The 23965-nt window shown below is 54.1% G+C and overlaps 9 protein-coding genes across 9 annotated transcripts; 4 read left to right on the forward strand and 5 right to left on the reverse strand.

Moving 5' to 3' along the window:
* Window positions 1-722: 722 nt before the first annotated feature.
* Window positions 723-2549, forward strand: CTRU02_208067 (uncharacterized protein; the record flags this gene model as incomplete). The annotated part of the gene is made up of 1 exon (XM_036729174.1): window positions 723-2549. One exon carries the CDS (start codon window positions 723-725, stop codon window positions 2547-2549), a length of 1827 nt encoding a protein of 608 aa, XP_036579006.1.
* A 286-nt stretch (window positions 2550-2835) lies between these two features.
* On the reverse strand, window positions 2836-5178 carry CTRU02_208066 (ankyrin unc44; the record flags this gene model as incomplete). The annotated part of the gene is made up of 2 exons (XM_036729173.1): window positions 2836-4687; window positions 4736-5178. 2 exons carry the CDS (start codon window positions 5176-5178, stop codon window positions 2836-2838), a joined length of 2295 nt encoding a protein of 764 aa, XP_036579005.1.
* A 1197-nt stretch (window positions 5179-6375) lies between these two features.
* Window positions 6376-7258, forward strand: CTRU02_208068 (caffeine-induced death protein 2; the record flags this gene model as incomplete). The annotated part of the gene is made up of 2 exons (XM_036729172.2): window positions 6376-6673; window positions 6738-7258. Coding segments are annotated over 2 exons (819 nt in total), but the record flags the coding sequence as incomplete, so codon positions are not given.
* A 1101-nt stretch (window positions 7259-8359) lies between these two features.
* Window positions 8360-10917, forward strand: CTRU02_208069 (tetratricopeptide; the record flags this gene model as incomplete). The annotated part of the gene is made up of 3 exons (XM_070205024.1): window positions 8360-9263; window positions 9311-10426; window positions 10478-10917. 3 exons carry the CDS (start codon window positions 8360-8362, stop codon window positions 10915-10917), a joined length of 2460 nt encoding a protein of 819 aa, XP_070061099.1.
* A 466-nt stretch (window positions 10918-11383) lies between these two features.
* On the reverse strand, window positions 11384-12631 carry CTRU02_208070 (anthranilate phosphoribosyltransferase; the record flags this gene model as incomplete). The annotated part of the gene is made up of 1 exon (XM_036729170.1): window positions 11384-12631. One exon carries the CDS (start codon window positions 12629-12631, stop codon window positions 11384-11386), a length of 1248 nt encoding a protein of 415 aa, XP_036579002.1.
* A 2001-nt stretch (window positions 12632-14632) lies between these two features.
* On the forward strand, window positions 14633-16427 carry CTRU02_208071 (sphingosine kinase (diacylglycerol kinase catalytic domain-containing protein); the record flags this gene model as incomplete). The annotated part of the gene is made up of 4 exons (XM_070205025.1): window positions 14633-14798; window positions 14854-14910; window positions 14979-16003; window positions 16059-16427. 4 exons carry the CDS (start codon window positions 14633-14635, stop codon window positions 16425-16427), a joined length of 1617 nt encoding a protein of 538 aa, XP_070061100.1.
* A 484-nt stretch (window positions 16428-16911) lies between these two features.
* CTRU02_208072 (nucleolar protein,Nop52) lies at window positions 16912-17783 on the reverse strand (the record flags this gene model as incomplete). The annotated part of the gene is made up of 2 exons (XM_036729169.1): window positions 16912-17618; window positions 17732-17783. The coding sequence occupies 2 exons, from the start codon at window positions 17781-17783 to the stop codon at window positions 16912-16914; spliced, it is 759 nt and encodes a 252-aa protein (XP_036579000.1).
* A 768-nt stretch (window positions 17784-18551) lies between these two features.
* CTRU02_208073 (uncharacterized protein) lies at window positions 18552-19218 on the reverse strand (the record flags this gene model as incomplete). Its single annotated transcript, XM_036729167.1, has 2 exons — window positions 18552-19121; window positions 19213-19218. The coding sequence occupies 2 exons, from the start codon at window positions 19216-19218 to the stop codon at window positions 18552-18554; spliced, it is 576 nt and encodes a 191-aa protein (XP_036578999.1).
* A 1791-nt stretch (window positions 19219-21009) lies between these two features.
* Window positions 21010-23199, reverse strand: CTRU02_208074 (sulfate permease; the record flags this gene model as incomplete). The annotated part of the gene is made up of 3 exons (XM_036729166.1): window positions 21010-21840; window positions 21903-22801; window positions 22866-23199. 3 exons carry the CDS (start codon window positions 23197-23199, stop codon window positions 21010-21012), a joined length of 2064 nt encoding a protein of 687 aa, XP_036578998.1.
* Between the last annotated feature and the right edge of the window lie 766 nt (window positions 23200-23965).

Consider the following 23965-nt stretch of genomic DNA (forward strand, 5'->3'; position numbering starts at 1 on the left):
AATTTCCAGTTTCCAGTTTCGGTGCAACTGGTATCCAGACGTTGATGAATACGCCCAGGCAGTCATTGCTGAAACATACAAACAGGCATTGTTTGCAATTTTCCGTTGACGACTTAAAGTAGTATAATGCGATGAACGACAATAGATCGGAACATCATCCCCGGCCCCAAGCAATCGAGACTGCTTGCCTTGATTCAAAGTAGAATTAACTCAACTCTCGAAACATCCTAGCTCAAGTCACTCATCATGGTTGCTCGACTATCCCCAAACCCATGCAACTCGATCGCAAACCACCAAACTCTGCCCACATGACGCGGCGCATCTTTCACAGCGTACGATGCCCGCACCGTCGCAATATTCCCTAGAACGCCTTCTTGGCATGCTTCTTCCATTTTCAGCAGCCAATTCGCCATACAAGTCTTATCGTGATGCAGCACCATTGGTTCGCGACCCCTGGTTGGTGGTGGCTATGCCGTGCCTCAGCTCTATGCAGACTGGCGAGGCACAGCGGCGCCACTGACACTCCCGCACCGCACCGCACCGCACCACACCACATCACAGCTCACCGAACCCCCTCACAGCAAGCAGCTCCAGTGATAAACATTGTCAAAACCCGTCGCATCGTCAGCTTACAGATCCCGGAACTAGCATCTTTGCCAAACAGAAAACACCATGAACCAACACTTTGAAATAACGCATCGAGTACACAGCTCAGCTTACAAATGACGCCAGCCCTGATCTCGCTGCTACTCCTCTCAACGCCCATCGCAGCCGACGACTCCGGCGCAACAACAGGCTGGGTGACAGAGCCCGACGGCCGCGGCACATTCGGTCTCATCTGCTCGTGCGTCCTCACGCTGACGATATGCGTCTGGACCGCGCTCCATCTCAACGTGCCCGCCGCCCGTTCCACGGTCCGTAGCCGGGCTCTCGAACGGGCCAAGTGGGTCTTGTACGGCGTCTTCGCGCCGGAGATTGTCGTCGCGACGGCGGCGGCGCAGTATATCGTCGCACGCTGGCTGAAGAGGGAGATTGAAAAGGATGCTGCGCATAGAGGTGACGGTAAAGAAGGGAAGGAGGGTCTTTCTCGACACACGTGGGATATGACGCAGTGTTTCTACGCCGTCATGGGCGGGTTCGTTGTCGACCGGGCGTGCTATGGCGAAGAAGCCGGTGTTGAGAGGGTCACAATTACACCAGAGGGGATCCGACTGCTTTCGTTCATAGGAAAGCTACCCCAGATTCACGAGTCGCAGATCCAGGACAAGAGCAAGGCCGACTGGATGGCCAAATCGCTCGTGTGTATCCAGGCTGGGTGGATGGTGGCGCAGGTCATCGGCCGGGTTATTGAACGTCTCCCGGTGTCGCTGCTTGAGATTAACACCTGCGGACACGTCGCTTGCGCAGTTCTTTTGTATCTTTTGTGGTGGAGCAAGCCCCTTGACGTGCTCGATCCGACAGTGCTGGCTGACGGGCACGGTTATGTTGTCTCGCTCATGTCTGCGTGTTCATCCATCAGCGCGGTCAATGGAGTTACTGATATCCGGTGCTTCATATACCTACCCTCCGGATCCGTTGAGGGGCCCGGCACTGCGGCAACAGGGGACAACTCAGTGAAGGATACAAGACTCCTCATTACAACTCACTTATCCATCGGGTCGCCTGGCGCAATGGACCCCTCCAGGTTTCTTGGGTTTGATGTTAGCGATCTCAGACCTCGTCCGACACCAATGACTCTCGACTCTCGCAAACGTAGCGTGCCTCGTTCCGGATGGCAGTATCACATCGACAAAGGGAAACCGACAGTAGCGCCCGAGTGCCTGCGGACATACTTTGCACCCCCATACGACAACCTCGCGCTGCGGCACAGCGGCATCTATTGTAGAAGGGTATTCTCGGATGTTCAGCATAGCAAGGAGACCTACAAACCTATCCACCCGTCTGTACTGGCGCAGATTGCAAAGGCCGCTGAAAGTCTATGGGACCAGTGCGCCGGCCGTCAGACGTATGCACCGTACTACTTCACGAACGTGCCTGAAATTGGCGTGTTCCTTGGCGAGACAGATTACATTATGCCGCACATTGTCAATCTACCATCCCTGACGAACCTGGGGCTAGGACAGGTCAACGTGCATCGTGATGTACTGCGTTCCGTGTTGGCGATGACGGCGGCAGCCTACGGCGGACTCCATCTCTCAGGTTGGACCGACCATTTCCCTACCACGGTAGAGCGCACGCTGTGGTTAGTCGCGTCACTGATCATAGCGTGTTCGGGCATAATGCTCTGGGTCTTCTTCCTCGCCCGGCAAGCCTGGCCGCGATTCGATGTCTTCGTGTCCGGTGCAGCACCGGGGACACGTCTGTCAGGCATGTCGTACCAGAAACCCTGGATGAAAATGGTGAAATCATGGGTTCTTGTATTTATATTGGTTGTGTTTGCTGTGGCAAGAGTATTTCTGGTTGTTGAGGCTTTCATCAGTCTCCGGGAAGCGCCTGCGGGCTTATACAAGACGCCAGAGCTGTCTGACTTCTTTCCTCATTTTCAATAACAGCATATTGGAACTTGATGATAGTGCAGATGGCTACAGCTTATGTGCGGTAGTTTTATGTTGAGAATTAGACATACATTCTGTGAGGCCTGCCAAGTAAATGAGATAGGAAACGTGGTTGATGTGAGGTACCAGCGGCATGAACTAACGCCTGGCTGGTAATGTTGGGTATCTTTTGATGCCGAAATAGGTCTCCAATAGACATATTAAAGAAAAGAAAAAGGAAAATGAATGAGAGAAAAGTCAAGACAAGCGAATATTGGACTGCCCAAGAAGACAGCATAGCTTATGACTTAAACTTGGTGCCCTCAAGTAGGCGAACAATCTTAGTATGGCCTTTTTGTCTGGCCAGGCCTGCAGGCGTTCCCTGGCGATATGCAGCGTTCGTTCTGTAGTCCTCCAACGTCTCAAAAACAGCACTAGCATGCACCATCCGCGCTCGTCGATGCAACAACAGCTTCACCGTCATTATATGGCCTCTTACGGCGGCGTAGTGGAGCGGTGTGGCGCCGTGATGGTCGCGCTCATTACAATCCAAGCCCAGGTCGATCAAAAATTTCATCATCGCGGGATGTGCCGTACTCACGAAGAGAAGGTTCCCACATGATTGTGATCGCTCTCTGAGGTTGGCCCCTCCGGTAAGGAGAAGGCGGACGGTGGCAATGTGACCAGCGGCAGCAGCGAAAAACAATGGAGTGTAGCCCGGCCATGTCCGTTGGTCGAGATCAACCCCAGCTGTGATCATCGTCGCAAGCACATCATTCTGGCCCAAGTGCGCTGCTTGGTGCACCGGGGTCATACTCGCGTCACGTCTCAAAGGCGTGGTCAGATCTGCGCCGCCTCGGACAAGAGCCATTGCGATACGCGTGTTACCGGCTTTTAACGCCTGGCAAACAATTCTCTCTGAATTGGGCGCGGCGTGGTCGACGTTTGCTCCGACCTCAATCAAGAACTGCGCCGCCTCGTAGCAGCCCAGGTGCATGGCAATAGTAAGGGGGGTTTCGCCATGCTCGGTCAAGGGATCAATAGGTGAGTTGGACTTGAACAGCAGATGCAAAATCTCAACTTTGTTCTTATGGGCGGCCATGTGAATGGGTAGATACCCTTCCCCGCCGACAGCGTCTAGTTTGGCTCCTCGGGACAACAGGAGCTTCATAGTGTGCAGGTCTCCAGCAGCGGCAGCAGCAAAAAGTGGAAAGTTCCCTTTCATGCTCGGGTGGTCAACATTGGCGCCCGCGTCGATCAACACTTCCGCAATGTCGGGCGAGGCAGTGGCGATGGCGAAGGTCAAAGCGGTATGCTCGTTCACCCGCCGATCGAGATACGCACCCTGGTCTGAAAGAAATTCCACCAGGGGGCTGCTTCTCATCGAGATGGCGACGTGGAGAGCAGTACGGCCGTTCTGCAGACGAGCTTCCAAGTCTGCGCCGTACTCGAGCAGTTTTTCTATCGATTTGAATCGGTAGTTTTGCACGGCAGCTATCAGCGGTGTTCGCCCACCGATGTCTCGGCGGTCCACATCGGCCCCAGCTTGTATTAGCACGGCCAGGGTATCGTCGTCTTCTTTCGGTGACATGGCAGCGTGATGTACTGCCGAACACCCCATGGCATCAACAGCATTGACGGATGCGCCAAGATCGCATAGCAAGGAGATGTATTTGTCCGAAAAGTCTTGCTTAATAGCAGTGATGAGAGCTGTCTCCCCATTTCCGCTGTTGTCTTCCAAGTCAGCTCCTGCGATGGCGAGAAATGTGGCGATGGATGGGATTTGGCGGTTCAGAGCTCGGCGTAAGGGCGGGGTTTTTGAGCCTAGCTTGAGAGCGTTTGGATCGATCCTCTGCAAGAGAAGCTTCACCACGGCAGCTTCGTCCCCTCGGTCGATGGCATCGTGCAGCTCTTTGGTCGTCCGCATGTTCTGCTTGAACAGTGTACCGGGCTTCGGCCGTAGTCTACTCAGAGCAGAGTAAACTCCAGATACGTCGCAGACTGACGAGACATCCGGGCGAGGACGTGGTCCGATGGTTGAAAGGCGTAGTCGGCTCCCCTTGTTAAGGACGGCTGGGCTAATGGCGCAGTCCCAAGAGACCAGGCGGGACGAGTGCATAAAGGTAGAGTGGTTCTTGGACGTCACATGTTCACTGAGCGGCGTGAGCACCAGTCAGATGCAGCAGATAGCTTTGACTCACCTTGGTACACAATTAAGAAGAAAGGCAAGGGATTGGCGGCTAGTTTTGAGTTGCCGTAGAGTTTGCTTCAGGCTGTCCTCATTCCAAATTATGGTGAGCTGACCCATGGACATATCCACGGCACTATCGCTAGTCGAAGGACGGATCCGTGTACTGTAATGGTCAAGTGAGGATAAATTGGTCGAGATTGACTTCAAAGCTTCATGGCAGGAGTCGTCTAGGAGTACGGGATCGAAAACGAGGGTTTCTGGAATCGTTTGACGGAGGTACTGGAATCGACGGAGGGCGTCGGTGGTGGCTTGACATTCTTTGGCGAGAGCGGCCAAGGTGACGGGAGCCGTGTTAAGACTGTTAGCCATGTGGCCATACCTCTCGGTGAGAAGCAGTGAAATCCGCATCAAGTCGGCCAGGCCAGCGCCGGGCAGACATCCCGGGGAGTCCATCGCCGGTCATCTAGGTGGCGAGACGCATTGGCGCAAGGCAACATCAAGATCGCAGAATGGATCCAGACAGGACGGAGAGAAAGCAGCTTTCTTTTGTGCTGGTCGATACGAGGGGGACTGAGGAAACTAATCGCGGGGCCAGGGAGCCGAATATGGCAACGACCCATTCCGAACCAAAGACTGACCCGAAACTGTATATCCTAAAACGGTGTTTGGGGCGATACTAGCAAGGGGAAACTATTGGGGGTCATTTGGCGAAATGAGGGTTGGTGAGCCCGGCTGTCTGGATACTCGCCAAGAGGGTAGCGGCAGGTGATTGCCATAATCTGGTGCCATTGTTCTGAAGATCACTTCGGAGGTACAGGACAAGGATGTCATCTTTGAAGGTTGCACGGTGGAAGCCGAGAATTAGGAAATAGAAGATCTTGTTTAAACCTGGCCCTGGAACGACAAAAGATTGGAGAATCAACGAAACGAGAAATATGGTAGCAAACTTACTCATTCAAGGACGCAAGTGGGCGTCACTCGATGCCCCATTTCGACGGCCAGCTAAGGGGGAACAAGCGAATGAAGGAACAGTACAGATCGAGCAGGTTCGTCCGTGGTACCTAATCCAGGGTCCCAGGGGGAACGGATGGGGATCCTGGTGGTGGTGGTGGTAGTGGTGGCCAGGAAACAACGGTTGATGCTCCTCGTCTATGATTATGTCAAGTCGAGCACTTGCATAGCTGGGGTTGAAGAATGATAAATCTAGTTGTGGCTTCAACACTATCGACAACTGACGTGACGCTAAAACATTGATTGCGTGCGCGTACGGGAGATTGGCACTTTTTAGTTCAGGGCGGCCACACGTGGGAAGAAGGGAGAGAAAATAAAGACAATGAGTCTTGAAGCTTTCGATCCCTGAAATTCCATGAAGCTTGGACCACCGGGGACCTTGGGCCGAGCACGGACCAGACAGACCCGAGTGAGACACGGACCACTTTTATCGGCGGCCGAGGATCTCCCGATGACATAAGGTTCCATGTCGTTTTTTTATTTTATTTGCAAGGCGTGTGATTGGACAGCCGGCACCAGCCGGAAGGCTCTCAGTCCACTACGAAGAACAAGAGAACGGATAATACAGGTGTTCCTCACTGTGCTTAGTGGTGCTGCCAGGCACTCCATGTCCCAAGCTCCCCTAGCTAGCGCAATAGCTTCCGTCGACGTAATCGACTTGAACCATCGCCTGAGGGTTATTTTCCTGTCCCAAAACACCGTCTCACGTCGCAAGTCACCAGAGCCAGGTCAGGTCAGGGTCACTTCAGTCAACTTACGAATATATCACCATCGGCAGAACCTCTCAATCTGGCGGGAATATTCTGGAAAAAGGAGCCGTCGTCCGTGGCTCCTGTCGCAAACCTATCGCAACCCTCATCTCCCGACATCATGACCCAACCGCCACCCGTGCCGCACCTCACACCTCAGTTCTGTTTCTCGACAGGCACGCTTAGAGGTAAGAATACTTGGGCATTCCCGGAGTTTCCGGATAGGAAACTTGGCTGACGCGCTTCTCCCAGACTTTCTCCGACTGTCACGAGCCAGCATCGATGATGCGATAACCCAGAATCTTAATGCGCTGGTGACGCCGTCTCGAGCAGGCTTCGACCCCTCGTCGACTTCACAAAGGACACCACGAGCTCTCTCGCGTCAAATAGATCCCCAGTCGTGCCAGAACTTCAAAGACCAGGCACTATTCCCGACATGGCATGCTCGAGCCGAGGTTCTGCATTACTGCGGAGTGGTTGCCACGAGTCCCGACCCTGACGACCCAGAGGCCCTTCTGCTCCAGATAGAAAAAGCGAAGGATAAGGAGAGGGTTGTGGATGAGCGACTCGACCCATACTCGGGCAGGTTCTTCCCGCGAGAGCCTCGCACAGAGAGGCTCGCCATGTTGATCCGACAAGAGAAGGGCGTAGAGAATATCGTGCGCACAAGAACATGGGACATGGTCAAGCAGAGATGTGGCGAGTCTGCTGATACATGGGAAGAGGCTTTTGAAGGATGGCGCAGGCGAACTGGTGTAAAGGGGGACAACTAACAGTTGCCGCCTGAATCATCATCGCATCGTTTTGTAGATATTCGTGTATAACAGCATATCGTGTACCAACCTTGTACCACTCTAAGCTATGAATAATGAGAGAACCGAAACTGTTGGACAACAAGTGTATCATGACTTTCCGTGTATTGACATGTAGGGACAATATGAGAAAACAAAGAGCCAGAGTAGAGACATCGGGAAAACAAGTACAGAATCGAAAGACCAAAAGTATATTTCATGCGAAAACAAAACAACCGCCGACAATGCCTTGAGCCGGAGGTTCCAAGCAGGCGGATCTTGGCAGGTACGTATTTCCAAGCCCTGAGGCTCTCGCTGCCGCAATATGAAGTACCGAGCCGAATCCATTCAAGAGTTTCCCCCCACCATATTTTTTGGTGGTGGTTTTTGCCGTTGGAGGTGGAACGTGCGCACATGCGGTGTGGTGAAAATGGGATTTGGGGGTTTGTGTTGCGCTGCTGCCCCACCAATCGCTGTAGTTAGTCACTAGGCTCAGCGCTGACGGTCACTGGAAGGAGAGCAGAGCAGGCGTCACAGCACACTGGACCGGGCACATACCTGTAATAATTACTACCTATCACAATACAGATTACCAGACTGTCCATAGTAATAGTAACTTGGAGAGAGCCCCGCAGGCCACGGCCCCAGCCTTGGGAACATCTGTGTGGCCGAACCGTCTCCAGCCAAACTTCAACCTCCGTCGTTGACTCGATCCGTCTGCCAGCTCCGATTGTGGACTCGCTCTTCCGTCACCTTTCAACATCCCACCTCTCCCCCCCCGCCAAGGCACGAGACTCGGTCCCCGACACAACCGACTCCTGCCCTTCGCATATCAATCGCCCTCTTTATTTTATTTTACTCTCTGAGACTGTAGCTGTCCGGTCACGCGACTACAGCTACCCCTCCTTCCCCCTCCGAAAGGACCCCTCTCCGAACCGTCGCATCGGTACTGGCATCCGAAGAGTTTTGTCTCCGGCACCTCCAATACCGCCTTAGCCTCTTTCGAGACCGCTCTCCTCGACGGCTAATCGTTAGTTTATTGAGATACCACCGACTCGAGTCCCTCCCCCCAACACCGACCCGATGCCGCAGCCTCTGAATTCGAAAGAGGCTTCCCTCTTTCGAGCCGTCATCCGCGCCTATGAGGATAAGCAGTACAAGCGCGGCCTCAAGTCCGCTGATTTGATCCTCAAGAAGAACCCCAAGCATGGAGACACAATGGCCATGAAGGCCCTGATCATGAATGCGCAGGGTAAGACTGAGGAGGCTTTCGCTTTGGGCAAGGAGGCCCTTACGGTCGACATGAAGTCGCACATCTGCTGGCACGTCTACGGCCTGCTGTACCGCGCCAACAAGAACTTCGAGGAGGCTATCAAGGCCTACAAGTTCGCTCTCAAGCTCGAGCCCGAGTCGACCCAGATCCAGCGCGATCTGGCTATCCTCCAGGTGCAGATGCGCGATTATGCCGGTTACATTCAGAGCCGCACAGCAATGCTTCAGGCGCGTCCCCAGCTGCGCCAGAGCTGGACTGCCCTGGCCATCGCTCACCACCTCGCAGGTGACCTAGCCGCGGCCGAGAACGTCCTCACCACCTACGAGGGAACCCTGAAGGCCACGCCCTCCCGCACCGACTACGAGAACTCTGAGGCCGTCATGTACAAGAACACAATTATCGCCGAGCAGGGTGACTACCAAAGAGCTCTGGACCACCTCGAGTCCGCAGCCAAGACCAACCTCGACAGATTGGAGTACCTGGAATTGCGTGCCAAGTACCTGGTGAAGCTGAGCAAGAAGGAGCAGGCCGTTGCCGCCTGGGAGGCTCTTATTGAGCGCAACCCCGACCGTCCTGCCTACTTTGAGGGCTTGGAGAGCGCCCACGGCTTCTCTCACAGCGACAACGACACCAAGAAGCAGATCTATGAGACATACGCCAAGAAGTTCCCTCGCTCAGATGCCCCTCGCCGTCTGCCCCTGAACTTCCTGTCTGGTGAGTCTACCAGGAGTTCCCTCGCACTCACTTACTGACACCCGACGCAGGCGATGACTTCAGCGCTGCCGCCAAGGAGTACCTGACTTTGATGTTCAACAAGGGCGTCCCTTCCACCTTCGCCAACCTCAAGCACCTCTACTCCGATTCGTCCAAGAAGCAGGCGCTGGAGGCTCTCGCAAAGGAGTATGTCAAGTCACAGAGCTCCAGCTCGGAATCCGCCAACGGAGACCGCTCCAAGGGCGAGGCCGCCGCCCTCTACTTCCTGGCCCAGCACTACAACTACCACCTCAGCCGCGATCTTGAACAGGCCCACAAATACATCGACCAGGCCATCGAGAAGGTCAAGGACAGTGTCGACTTCCACATGACCAAGGCCAGGATATACAAGCACCAGGGCAACCTCCAGAAGGCTTCCGAGACTATGGACCATGCCCGATCTCTGGACACCAAGGACCGTTACATTAACACGAAGGCCGCCAAGTACCAGCTACGCAACAACGAGAGCGAGAAGGCGCTGAAGACCATGAGCTTGTTCACCAGAGCCGACACCGTCGGAGGCCCCTTGGCGGATCTTCTGGATATGCAGTGCATCTGGTACCTGACCGAGGATGGTGAGGCATCTGCCCGCCAAGGCGACGATGCCCTGGCTCTTAAGCGTTTCCACACCATTCACAATATTTTCGATGTCTGGCAAGAAGACCAGTTCGACTTCCACAGCTTCTCTCTGAGAAAGGGTCAGATCCGTGCCTACGTTGATATGGTCCGATGGGAGGACCACTTGCGCGACCACCCCTTCTACTCAAGAGCTGCTCTTGATGCTGTCGCCCTCTACCTCAAGCGGGCCGACCGCCCCTCGGCGAACGGTGTCAACGGTGATGCCAACGGCGACGACGCTTCAGAGAGGAAGAAGGCTGCCAAGAAGGCTAAGAAGGAGCAGCAGCGTCTTGAGCGTGAGGCTGCTGAGCGCGCATCCAAGCAAGACCCTAACAAGGGCAAGGCTACCGAGGAGCCCAAGAAGAAGGATGACGATCCTCTCGGCCTGAAGCTCTTGGACGCCGAGCCTTTGGCCGCCGCCATGCGCTTTGTCACTCCTCTTCTGCAATACAGCCCCAAGAACATCCAGGCCCAGTTCGCCGGTTTCGACGTTTACCTGCGCCGGAGTAAGATTTTATTTCCTGCCTTGACATATAGATCACGCTAACAATCTACAGAAAAGTATGTTCTTGCCCTCCGCTCTCTTAACGCTGCTCGTGCCCTCGACGAGTCCCACCCCGGCGTTCACGAGCGCGTCGTCGAGTTCGCCCACGTTGTCCGACCGGCTCTTGAGAGCCTGCCGGCCAAGGTTCAGGAGGTGATCAAGTCGGAGTTCACCCCCCCTGCTGGCGACCTGAAGAAGTACAACGAGGACTTCCTGGCCAAGAACAAGTCCAGCCCGCCCCACATCGTCGCCGCCCTCAAGACCCGAAGAGTACTTGGCGATGACCGCTCCAAGGCCGAGAGCGATCTGGCCAACGTGGTCAAGGCTCCTGATGCAACCTTTGAGCTTGCCAGCGAGGTGTACGACGTGCTCAAGGCATGGAGAAGCAGCGAGGCGGAGACCCTCAAGAAGGCGGCCCACGAGCGGTGGCCCGAAGTGACCATCTTCGCCTAGAAGGGCGGGTGTCCACGGTCAACTTTGCGCTCTGGGATGCGGGACCAACTCGATGAGCTGGCCGCCACATTCAACGTGCACTATGTGCAGTCCAAATACCCGAACACGATGGAAACATTTCCATACGGTCATAGGCGGATATCTTTCCTCGGTGAGCGGGATACCACGGCTGGGAAAAAAGGTCGGGAGTAAGCGCGTGTGCTTTGCCGCATGTGCTAAAACTGAGGATATATAGTGCATAAAAAAAGTTGTGATAGAAGAGGGCTACAAAAAGCTTTATGAGACTTCCGTTTTTTTTCTGATCGGAGCCTGTTCGCTCGCGTGTTGCCATCCGTACCGAGGCCGTGACCATCCCATCCCATCCCTTTCCCTTGTCTTCCAATTAAGAGAACGCTGTAAAAGTCTCCTTTCATGAGCGAAATTTCATACAATGAACCTTTTTCTTTTTAGAACAAAAATGACTGATTTAAAATCCGTTGGTGACGTCGACAAACGCCTTCCACTGCTTCCAGGCCTCGCCGCTCTTGACGGCCCAGCGAGCTCTCCGCACACCCTCCTTCCAGCGTCCTCCGCCGGGTCCCCGCTCCGTAATGATGTTGCCGTCGTCGCCGGGGCCCATGTTGCTCGAGTCGGCCTCGCAGATGCCCGAGGCCACGAACAGAGTCGCCGCGTTCATGAGCACGAACTCGAGGATGGGGTCGTTGTCGGCCATCTCGCCGCTCAGTATTCTCCTGAGAATCTCGGCGTTCTCGGCGGGCTCCTTTCCGGGCGAGACCGTGTTCAGCGGGTGCGCGTCCAGGCCGAAGTCGCTCGGCTGCACCCTGAAGTGGTCCTGCACGATCTCGCCCCCGGGCGTCTTCTCGCTGAGCCTCCAGACGAGCGTCGGCCCCGCGCAGCTCACCTCGTCCAGCTCCTCCTCTCCGCAGATGATCATGGCCTTCTTGGAGCCGCCGATGCGCAGGGCCTCGAGGAACACGGGGCCGAGCTCCTTTCTCGCGACGCCAATGACGCGAGCCTCGAGGATGTCCTCGACGGGATTCGCCAGGGGGCCCAAGAGGTTGAAGATTGTCCTCCAGGGCAGCTCCTTGCGGATGGGGGCGACGTAGCGCATGCCCGGGTGGAAGACGGGGGCGAAGAGGAAGCCGTAGTTGGTGGCGGAGTAGACCTGGGAGATGGTGGCCGGGGACACGGCCATGAGCACGGGCGGGCGGGGCTGCATGTTGTTGACGAGGTCGGCGGAGCCGGACTTGGAGGTGCTCGCGCGGTTGCCGTGCTTGGCGACGAGGAGCAGGGAGGAGGCGAGGATGCTCGCCGTGGTGCTGATGTTGAAGGTGTTGTGGGAGTCGCCGCCGGTGCCGACGATGTCGCAGAGGCCGCCGGCGTACTTGCCCTCCGCGAGGTTCTTGGCCTTGACGACGCGGGAGAGGTCGTCAAAGTCTACCTTGGCGGCGGCGAGGCGCATGACGTGGGCGGAGCGGGCCATGACATCGGCGCGGCGGTCGAGGTTGGTGAAGTGCAGGGCGATGAGGAGGGAGGCGGCCTGGGCGTCGGAGACCTGGTGGGTGAAGAAGTGGGAGATGGCATCGGCGATCTCGTCCGGCGTGACGGCGAGGCCGGCGTCCGGTACGGGCCAGAGTTTCTTGAGTAGCGGCTTGATGTCGATGAGGGGGAGTGAGGCATCGGACCCCGCGACCGGAGGTTGAGAGGAGGCCATTTGCGGCGGGCCTCTGGTTTCTGGAGTTGTATGTGTATTTGTGTGATGTGGTGTAAAGGTCGGAGTGTCTTCGAGATGAACCAATTGGTTGTGTGAAGAGGCGTCTAATAAGAACAAAGACAGAGTCTCTGAGTCACTTGAGGATTGGTATAATGAGATGTAGCTGTTTTGTGAGTCAAGGACGATGAGCATGAGATTGAGAGACACAGATGCAATGCACTCTATCCCGATATCAGGACGGTACGTAGCCGATGCGGCCCACAGCTGATTGGCCAATTATTGCCAGATCGAGAAGACACGGGGTGATGTGATTGGGTGTGGTAGGCATGGGACGACACCTGTCCCATGCTGCCGCTGCCGGTTAGGGAATCTCCGCTCCCGCATTTGGGGGGGAACAAAGGAACGAAGACGCAGCACAGCGGTGGAAGGCGCCGAAAGCCATGGTCGCCGTTGGACAATCGACGCCGTTGTTGATAAGATAAAAGGGTACGTACCGAATCTCTCATTCTTATGGCTTGGTATTTAATTCAAGAATGCATTGTTCCCCCGTTTTGGATCTTTGATGTCCAGAGCGTTTTCTCCCTTTCTTATTTGCGAATCCTCAGCTTACTTTGAGCCAATGTCAGCTCAGCTATGCGGCCTCGAGTCCTGGCCCAGGAATAATGACGTCTAATTTGGGTATCACGGCCCGAAAGACAGACTCGACGGAGTGCACTACCTTTTACGTCTTCTCATGCATCGACGTAGGTGATTCGTAACGACCAAATTGGCACCAACTATCCCGTATGAGAAATGGGGCCAAGAAGCTGTCGCGCGACATCTCAGGTCGGTGTTAGCTCTTGTTACACTGTCGTCTGGTACCTCGCAGGGCTTACTCACGCCACTGCCGCCTCTTGGTGGCCAGCTGTCTTGGTCGACCCTAGACAGTGAGTAGGTATCTGGGTTGGGTTTTTTTATTTTCTTATTAGAGAATATGCGCCTGAACCATGCATCTAGCCGTGTCTCACAGGTCTGACCGATGTGAGGAAGTAGGATTCTATAGTAGTAAGCCAGAATAACATCCCGAGCAGGAAACAAGTGGTATCAGGTACTGTCATGTCATGCTGCAGGTCGAGCTGGCACACACCTTACAGGGTGCTACGGGACACCACAGGTACCTATTGCTAACTTACACCCCCCGTACGGGCGCCGCGGACCCCTCGCATTAGGGCCTTTGGGCACATTGCAGAAGGCGTCCCATCCGTTCCTTGGTTGTGTCGCTTCCTTATCGTAGCTCTGATAATCAGTGCCAACGGTAGCGAGGTACGTGGTTCCACCGCGTTATCTTGCTGACACATCAGGTCATCTTCTATCCCTACCTCTATGTTTAGTGCACGCCCTTTTCCCCTGTCCGCGTCACAATCTCCGATTCATCCGTGCCACCGTGCCACCCTACAGCACAGTCCATTCTGTCTTGGGTCTGGCGCCGTCCGCGACGATGCCTCGGGACCTGTTCCTTCTGACCAATTCTTGTCCAGTCTTATGCAACGCCCGGTGCCATTCTCTTTTCTCCCCGTTTCTCTTGTCGTCCTCCTCCTTTACCTTCTTTTAGTGTGTTCAATTGGGTCTCGTATTTATACTTGAAAAGCTGCACAAGCGACGACAACCGGTGCGGGCAGAAAGAAAGCAACCAACTAGTGACAGACAACGAGAGCAAGGGCCCTAGACCAAGACAAAAAAGTCGATAACTGATAATGTCTCGGTGCTGCTAACCTTGCTGGTCCTTTCTCCTCCCGTTCTTCTCTCCCCGGGAGCTTTCCAGTATTCTTATACTTACTATTACTATTATTCTCGTCCTCGTTTCCCCGTTGCCCCGTCTGTCGCTTCAGGCTTTTCCAGTTGTTAGACAAATACGAAACTATTAGTGCTTCCGAGTTGCGCGGAACCCACTCGACCCCCCGGTATTGCGCCTACTGTACCATGTGAAGTGCGCTCCGCGGAGCCCGTCGAGATACCTTCACCATGGCCACTATACCAGCACCAGCTGCCAGTCCCCAGACGATGCCCGAGTCCATTTCCGAATCGTCCCAGTCTTATGGAAAACCTGCCTCTCGAGGTGGACTACCCGAGATGATTAGACTCGACGGCAAGACGTTGACCCTGACCTCCGAGAATCTGGTCCTCAATGGTGGGTTCTTCATATAGCTTCCCCGTGATGCGCCCGGCTGGTTGACTCTCGCTAGACCCTACCGCAAAGCAGGCCAACCGAACTTGTGGTTTCGCTGGGTTCGGAGCTTCTGGTAAGCCGCTTGGATCTTCCTGGCCGCCCTCTTCTCTCTCCTCAGCCTACTAACAGTAACCTCCCAAACAGCACCAACAGCGACTACCGTCCCCCTCTACAACGTTCTCTGGGCCGAGCTTGCTGGTGAGACGCTCACCATCGACTATGCGAAATACGTCTCCAAGCACCGAGTCCAAGCCGCGACCTGGACCTTCCCCGTTTCCGATCCCGACGCCACGGAAGTGAGGGCCTGGGCCGACACACTCCTGACGAGAGCCTATGGACCCGCGAAGCGATGCAAGAGAGCCAAGGTCCTGGTTAACCCGCACGCGGGCCCCGGAGGCGCTGAAAAGAAGTGGCGCGGCGACTGCGAGCCCCTCTTCAAAGCCGCGCGCATGCCGATGGACGTGACCCTGACGACATTCTCGGGCCAGGCGGTTGACATTTCGCAAGAGATTGACGTGGACGCCTACGACACGATTGTTACCTGCTCGGGCGACGGCTTGGCCCACGAGGTCTTCAATGGCCTGGGGAAGCGACCCGATGCGCTTCAGGCGCTGCAAAAGATTGCCGTTTCGCACATTCCCTGCGGTTCGGGCAACGCGATGAGCTGCAACCTCTACGGCACGTATCGACCGTCGCTGGCTGCGCTGGCCATTATCAAGGGTGTGGAGACGCCGCTGGACCTCGTCAGCATCACGCAAGGCGACCGGCGGATCTTGAGTTTCCTTAGCCAGGCGCTCGGCGTCGTGGCCGAGAGTGATTTGGCAACGGAGCACATGCGATGGATGGGCGGCGCACGATTCACGATCGGTTTCTTGCAGAGGATCTTCCAGAAGAAGTGCTACCCCTGCGATCTTGCCGTGAAGGTGGAAATCGACGACAAGCACGAGGTCAAGCAGCACTACAAGCGGAAGATGAGCACCGCGTCGGCGGCGAACTTTGGCGGCATTGCGGATGCTCCCAATTCAGAGTCCCACGAAGCGGGCTCGGGCCAATCTTCTACTCAGCAGGGTCTACCGCCTCTGCGGTTCGGCACGATTAATGACGATTTGCCGGAGGGGTGGGAGCTGATTCCCCACGACAGGATGGGCAACTTTTACTGTGGAAACGTGAGCATTATTCCCCCCTTTTTGACGGAATATGAGCGTTACTGACAAGTCGCAGATGGCATACATGGCCGCCGACGCAAACTTCTTTTCGGCGGCGTGCGCCAACGACGGCCTCATGGATCTCGTCTGCATCGACGGCGACGTGTCGGTCAGCTCCCAGCTCAGCATGTTGCTGTCGGTGGAGACCGGCAAATTCTTTGACAACCCGCTCGTGTCCTACAAGAAGATCACGGCGTACCGCATTATCCCGCGCAACCAAAAGGACGGCTACATCAGCATTGACGGCGAAAAGGTGCCGTTCGAGCCGTTCCAGGCCGAAATCCACCCGGGCTTGGGCAAGGTGATTTCGAAGTCCGGCGGGTACGAGGCCGCGGGTCCAACCAACTGGGACAAGATCACCATTGGCGACAGGATCATGGCGTAGAGGGGGGACGTCACGAAGGTTAGACGAGTGAGCGTCAAGATGCGTACACGAGAGACGGTCACGGGCGAAAAGTAACAACACAGCAGCGGAAAGGCGAGTGAATTTTTCAGAAAAAGTCGAGATACCCAGATAGACCAAGATGGGAAGAAGCGATACCGTCCCGCCCCCAGGCCGAGACGCAGGCCTGGCCGGTAGAGCCAGCCATTGGATATCAAATGTATACTATAGAAATAGCGTCGAGCACATATAATTGCATGTCTTTTTTGTCTTCGTCTTCTTCTTCTTTCTTCCAAACCACCCCTCCCCCCTCTTGAAGCAGCAGGATAGTCCCAGAATAATCATATTCACAAGTGATTTTCTTTTTTGCCCGCCTCCCTTTCTAGACCCAAAAAACAAGAAAAAACGCCGTGTTCACCGTCCGATGCAAAGACAAAATCGAGGCAGAAGACAAGAATAAAACCTTGTAATAGCGGAGGCGCGCCCCTTATTTATCGGCAATGCCACCCCACTCGTCGTCGTCGTCGCCGCCGTCGCTCTCGTCCATGCCGTCCGCCTCCTCTACCGGCTTGGCCTCGACCCACGGCAGCCTGTCGTCCTCGAGCGCCTCGGCAGCCTTGACGCGCACAGTCTTGACAGGCGAGCGCTTCAGCGGCTCGACGAGCTTGCTGATCTTCCTCGCGAACGCCACCGCGTCCTCTCCGGCGCCCTCCTTGATGATCTCCGTGCGCGCGAGCTCGTCGACCCAGATGTCCACGCCGTGCAGACGCAGACCGATGGGCACCTTGCGCAGGTCACCCTCGACCTCGAAGGGCCAGTCCGCCAGCACGCCCGCCAGCGCGTCGGCCCTGCCCTCGGCGTACTTGCCGTCCCTGACCCACTGCAGGCCGGACGCGAAGGTCCGTCTGACGAGCAGCAGGAACTTCTCCATGCGCAGCACGTCAATGTCGGTCCACTGCTTGGACATGGTCTCCCAGAAGGCGGCGAGCCAGGTGGCGACGTCGTCGTTCTTGAGGCAGGACGTCAGGCCCGCGAGCTCCGTCGCGAGGTTCTGCTGCGGGATCGGTCGGTCGCACATCCACATTGCGTAGAAGAGGCCCTTCCACAGCTTGAGGGCGTCGATGCGGGTTATGGAGCGGTGCGAGCCGAGGAAGGTTTGGAGGGAGGTCAGGGCCTGAGTGCGGAGTTTACGGTCTGTTGAGAGTTAGAGGTGTTAGCTTTTATTGTTTGCTGTTTGAGGGTCTTGTTGCGCTTTTTGCGACGAGCCGCCAATTGAGCGACCAGACGGGGGGGAAGGGGGGACGAACCGCTGGAGGCCAGGTTTTTTATAAACGGCATGTTCTGTTCGTGGGACGCCATCGTGAAGGGCTGCTGAGCATGTGTCCTGCTCAGTGGGCTTCGTGGGGTGGTAAATGGGAAGGGACTTCGCGGAGCTGTGGTGGACTTTTTTTTTTTTTTTTCTTTCGATGCGGTACGGGGAGTACGACAGGGTGGGATGGGCGACGAGGAATAAAATTGTTGTTCACCGAGAAAACTGCCCCGCCGATCGTCGGTGTAGAGTGGTTCGGCTTCCTAATCGGGTCACCGCCTAAAGTATGGGTCCTCTTCAGGGTCGAGGCTGACAGGGGTGCTGTGGGATCCACTACTCCGGCTTGGCGCCCGGGAGGCTGGACTGGTGTAAGTTGATGGGAGCCTAGCTTTTGGATTCAACTTTAGTCTCTCAAAAATTCATTTAATTGTAGGGATATAGAAGTATTGTTGTTTGAGAGTTTTGTGATAATTGCCTTTGTCATGATACAGCGAAAATGGACTGACCTAGGGAACAAGGGATCTCGTAGTACTGAAAGCTTTGGCCTATTTGTGAAGGGACTGAATTCTTGTTGTGGCCGACACAGCTGATCATCCGCTGCTGAAATATGCCATTTTATCACAGGACACATAAAAACTGCTAAAAAACTCATTCGCGTATCAAAGTGTGTGATTGCAGACCCACGTTCACTGGCTCTGTCTATCTACACCTTCTCTCAAAGGCCAAACACAAACTGTCTCCTCTACGCACACTCACAACAAATGCTTGTGAAGACGCTGTTCCAGAAAGGTTTTCAGTGCCAATAAAATCTCCACCCTTCACTTGTCGCTGTTACTGCCCTTCTTGGCGGTCTCGGCCCCGAAAGGAGCCTCAAGGCTCTTTTTGGCATCCTCCGCAACCTTGAGACGTTCCTCCAGACGCTTAATGTGATCCTCCTGGCTCTTGAGAAAAGATTTGAGTCCATACACTTCAGTCATGTGCCACTGCTTAGCGATGGAGGTAGAAACCTTGTGCTCCGACCGCATCTTCTCCATGTAGACCTCCATCTTCTTCTGGAGATCGCCGTTGTGTCTGGCAATCTTCTCGTGGCGCATAGCCTTGAGCTCCTTCTCATGGGTTTCCTTCTGCTCAGTCAGAAGCTTCTGGGAGTCCTCTAGAGCGGCCTCGATGGTAGTCTGCAGCTTCTTGGCATGTTCGTCAATCAGCTGAAACATCTGCTTCTGGTGAGAAGCCTTCATTTCACTGATCTTGGTGTCGAACTCGTTCTGCATCGCGTGGGCTACCTCCTTTTGGGTAGCAGCTTTGATCTCGGCAAGCTGGGCGGCGGTGTACTTTCCGACTTCCACAACCTCGTACTCAAGAAAGTCATCACGGTCGACGTTGGTGGCCTGTTTGCCGGCATGTGAGTATTTGTTTGAAGACTTCAAAGATGAAACAAGGAACAAAAGAAAAGATAGAATGTGCAGAGTAGATACTTACAGACATTGTGACAGAATCTTGTGTTGTTGTTCTGCTGGTTGTGAATTTAGTGCCTTGATCTAGAACTGTTAGTAAAGGCTAAATAAAAGCTGCCAGTGTCTGTAAGATACAAGGAATAAGCTAAGAAAGGCTTACAGGGCAGAGAAGATGAGAATGGGGTTGGATGTTGATGAAAGAGATGAAAAAGCGAGTTTGTGCCACGGAAGTGGTGATGGTGCTTTTCTCTTGATGTGGTTGTTTGTGGGAAGAGGTGTGGATGAGAAGGGGGGGTTTTATAGAGTAGGATGTGAACACAAATCAGTAATTAACACTCGAGGAAAGTGCGGGATGGGTAGCTACCTCCTTCCTGCCTCAAAGCCAGCGAGGAAGCAATATCACGTTAGAAATTTCTTGATTCACTACCTTAACTATAAGGTATCGAGGAAGGTAGGGTATTTACAAACGAAAGGGGAAGGAAGCAAACAAAGCAAGAAAAGATACTTCTGGTTCGCTTCCCAATCTCTTGTTAAGCATAGATGATGACACAGGGGAAAGCTCTGGGATAGTGAGGCCTGCTGTGAGATGAATGCCGTAGGAAAACTTCAGACACCTTGTGCTCAACATCTGGCGGAAAGAACAAGACAGAAAAAGCTCCTATTTCTCTATGAAAGACCAGCACCCATAGTTAGGTACCGAAAAGAACCAAGACTTCTCCCTCTGTGACCGAAGAAAGCACCCAAGAAAGATAACATCAAGCAACCTTCCAAGATCAATCGTGTGAATCTCCGTCAGAATCCAGCCGCAACAGGAGGCGCTTCATCACTGGCGCTGAATGGAGTCCTTTGATGTCTTCTTCAGCTCCTCCAGCTCGTGGGCTTTCTAAGCCAGCTTTTTCTGGAGATCAAGCTCTGTGCGAAGATTGAATGACCCAATTGCTTCCATCTGGAAATCGTGACTCTCCCATGCCCGGTCAATTTCTTTCTGGTGTTCGGCGTTGAGTCGCGTGATTTCTTGAAGGAAGAAACCCTTTAGTGCTTCAACCTCCTTCTGATGCCGAATCTCTTGGGCGTAGAGCTGCGCCGCCTGGGCCTGTACTAACTTTTGGAGTCGACAGATTTTACAATACTCCTCAGTTGTTGAAAAGGCAACCTTTTTCATGGGCTTCATGTTGCCAGTGGTATTCTTAGAGGTGGTACCAAGCGTGAAGTTCGTTGACATTTCTATACTATCAGATCATAAGGCTTACAGGACACAAAAAAGAGTCATTTTCCATTGAGCATACGTACCTTGAATGATGGCGAAGTGACAAAGACACCAGTTCCAGAGGGATTACTGGTAGGGGGAACTCAATGGGGTTGAGATGGTGAAGCTGGAGAAGAGCACAAGTAGGTGGAATTATCATGCAGAACAAGATATTGTTGTTGTGGTCCCAGTGCCGTTGCCTTGCAGAGATTTATGGGGCAAGATCGAGGTGGAAAAACTCGAGAATGGTGTTTCATAGGTAAAGGTTGGGACTTGGTTCTTCCAGGTACAGGTGAATGAAAAAATTCACCACAGCTCTCTGCCAAAAAAGGAAATACATGGACGTTGAAAAGTAGAGGCACTCGAATCTTCAACCCTCAACAATCAAAATTGAGAAGCGACCGTAATCATCAGTCTCCCAATGCTGTCGAAGCTGTTCAAGGCCAGAAAGTGATCGGCCGCCAATGGTACTTAATCACAGCCACATCTAGATAAGCAGTAACGCAAGGATATCATACTCAACAACCTATATATGCACTGTTGCCAATCCGTTCGAGCACCCTAGTTCTTTATCATTCATCCCTTCTTCTCACTCGAAACATCAGCCCCTGAGTCTCCCTCGCGATCCCAGATGGCAGTCTCCATGGAAGGGTATACCAGGTCAGCATCGTCATCCCGCCACTCTTCCAAATCAACAAGCTTCCATTTCGCCCTCCAGAAGCGGTTTCGCACCTTGTCTGACATGCCAACCATTCTAATCTGTACATTCTTGCCCGCATGAGTCCAAATCTCATCTTTCAATCCCTTCAGCGTCAGAATACCCGAGGTGTCGATAAACGGCACCATGGTGAAATCCCAAACCACGACAGCAAGGGGCGTCTCCTTGAGCCGGATATCATTCTTCGCACGCAGCCTCTCCAGCCGCTTCTCTGCAGCAACACTCCAGTGGCGGTCGCGGTCATCTTGGCTGAGACTACTTTCGACGCGGGGATAGACCAGCTTGATGGCTGTAAGCGTCGCGTTCTTGGCGCGCTCGGCGTTGGGGAAGAAGATGGCATCGTTGAAGTCGACAACGATGGTATCAGCTGGGATGGAGATACCCGCGTTCTCGGTGCGGTTCTCAGTGCCGACGCCGGGCCCTCCACCAGTGCTGACAATGCGAGTAATGGGTTGCGGGATGGTATGTGTCGCATTGTTGGAGCTGGAGTGGATGACGGGCTTGACAAAAGTTGAGCGCAGCATCGTCCAGGCGATGGACCAGCCAACCGCGGCGCCAATACCGATTTCAGCACTGACAAAGATGGTGACCCAGAAGGAAACCATTGAGGCGACAAAGTCGGCAAAAGAGATACGCCAGAAGCGGTAGAAGAGTGACAAAGGGCCGAAGAGGTGAACAACCGCCATAATCTGAGAAGGAATTACTGTCAGTCTCTACACATCGCTTTGTTGCTCAATATGAGGTAACTTACAATAATAGCAGATAGGGTCGAGGAAGGAAGCCAGTACAATGCTGGTGAAAGAACGTAAAGTGTCAAAATGATGAAGCCAGCTGTAAATAATCCGGTGAGAGGGCTCTTGACGCCACACTCAGAAGCAACAGCTGTGCGGGACATGGCACCGCCGACTGGCATTGTGCTGAAGAAACTGTTGACGATGTTGACAACACCGAGATAATTCAGCTCCTGGCTCTGGTCAATCTGGTAGTTGTTCTTCTTTCCAAAAGCCTTGCCGACGGCCAAGTGTTCAAGTGTACTGGCGACGAGTGGGGCAATGGCTCTAGTCGCAACTTTCTTGACGAGGTTCGACTCCGGAATCAGGGGTTTCGTGATACCGTGGGTGCTGACTTGACTGACTTTCCAAGCGTAGTCAGCCTTGTCTCGGCCGCGGTTGACGAGGTAGCTGATGAGGGTGAAGATGACGAGAACAATGACGGCTCGGGAGTTGGCCAGAAGTTTGATAGCGAAATGGCGCTTGCCCCATTTCTTGCCGACCTTCTCGAGACCGATGAGAATTATGAGAGTTCCAAGCCCAATGCCGCAGGTCGGGCCGTCCCAGTGTGGAAGTCGTTTGAGGACGTCGCCAATGACGTTGAAAACACCGGATGGCACATTAGACAGGCCGACAAGGGAGCCAACTTGGCCGAAAGCAATGACCAGAGCCGCGGCTGAGATGAAGCCTGTGAGGACTGGGTAGGAAACATAGTCCAATAGGAAGCCGAAACCGAAGAGACCAATAATGAGTGAATAGACTCCCACCATGAGGGAAACGGATGTTGCTATCTTGGTGATGTCGAAACCCTCTGCGCTCAAATCATGCACGATTTCGGCCGTCAGGAGACCTAGAATGGAAGTGGGACCGGTTGAGAGATCTAAGCATCAAAATGAGTCAGACAAATGGTTCTTGCAGCTTCAGAGTTCACGATATGGACTTACCTTTCGAAGTTCCCATGACTACTGCAAACGCGGCTGGCAACCAACTTGAGTACAGACCGTTCGCGATGGGAATAGTGGCAATTTTGGCGTACGCTAGGGACTGCGGGATGAGCATGACTCCTACCGTCAGACCGGCGATGAAATCCGTGATGAGCCATTTTGGTGAGTATTTCGGCAGCCACTGTACGATAGGCACCTTCTCGAGAAGATAAACTCCTGCTGCAGAGGGCAATTTAGGAGCCCCTGAGACAATAAAGTCACGGGCACGGCTGGTGCTGGTGTCCGTCACGATTTCGTTTTTGACGGCTTCAATCTTTCCCTTGATGTTGACCATTTTGGCAACAGTGATCCCTATGCTGAAGCACAAAGATGGGAAGAAGAGAAAAAAAAGGTAAAGAAAAGAGAAGTAAAGACGTCTGGGCTTGCAGACTTGATCTGAGAACAGACAGGTTGGTTTCAGCAGTTGAGATGAATCCGGTCTTCTCAAATAAGGGGATGTCCAGTCATGTAAGCGCCACCCGTGGCCTCTTCAACTCATATTCAGACAATGTTCCAGAGATAACAAGAACCAGTCGGCTACTTCAAAATCAATGATGGAGGCGTGCTTTATGCTTCATTGCATCGCATCTGATCTGCGTATTGCAGCTGCGTGCTTGCGCAAGTCCTCCCGTTGCAACACAGGCCACATGGAAAAGCAACCTGAAATCTTGGACGAAGTCGTCCGCGCAGCGTGGCCAAACAACTGAGATGGAGGGTTGGGAGTGAGGGGTAGACACCTTGGGAGGTGTGAGCCAAGAATTTAGACATAAGCAACAAGGCCACCATATCACGACGATGTACAGCTTCATCCAGCCAACAAGACTGGCTGAACTGCCGTACCCTCCTTCGGGCGACGCTCGGTATCCCTTCACATGCCGACATGACCGGGTCTAATGCAATTCATCACAGTTTGATCATTCGAGCATCGCCAACTTCACATTGGTGGGAGTTTCGTCAAGTTGGCGTCGTACAGTAGGATGCCCCCTCGCGCGGAGTCAAGCTGTGACGAACGAGAGACAAGCTAGGCGAGCTAGGCAGCTTGCTCGCTCCTGGGAAAGGTA

This window comes from Colletotrichum truncatum (genome assembly GCF_014235925.2).
Source record: "Colletotrichum truncatum strain CMES1059 chromosome Unknown Contig_0005, whole genome shotgun sequence".
Lineage (NCBI taxonomy): Eukaryota > Fungi > Ascomycota > Sordariomycetes > Glomerellales > Glomerellaceae > Colletotrichum > Colletotrichum truncatum.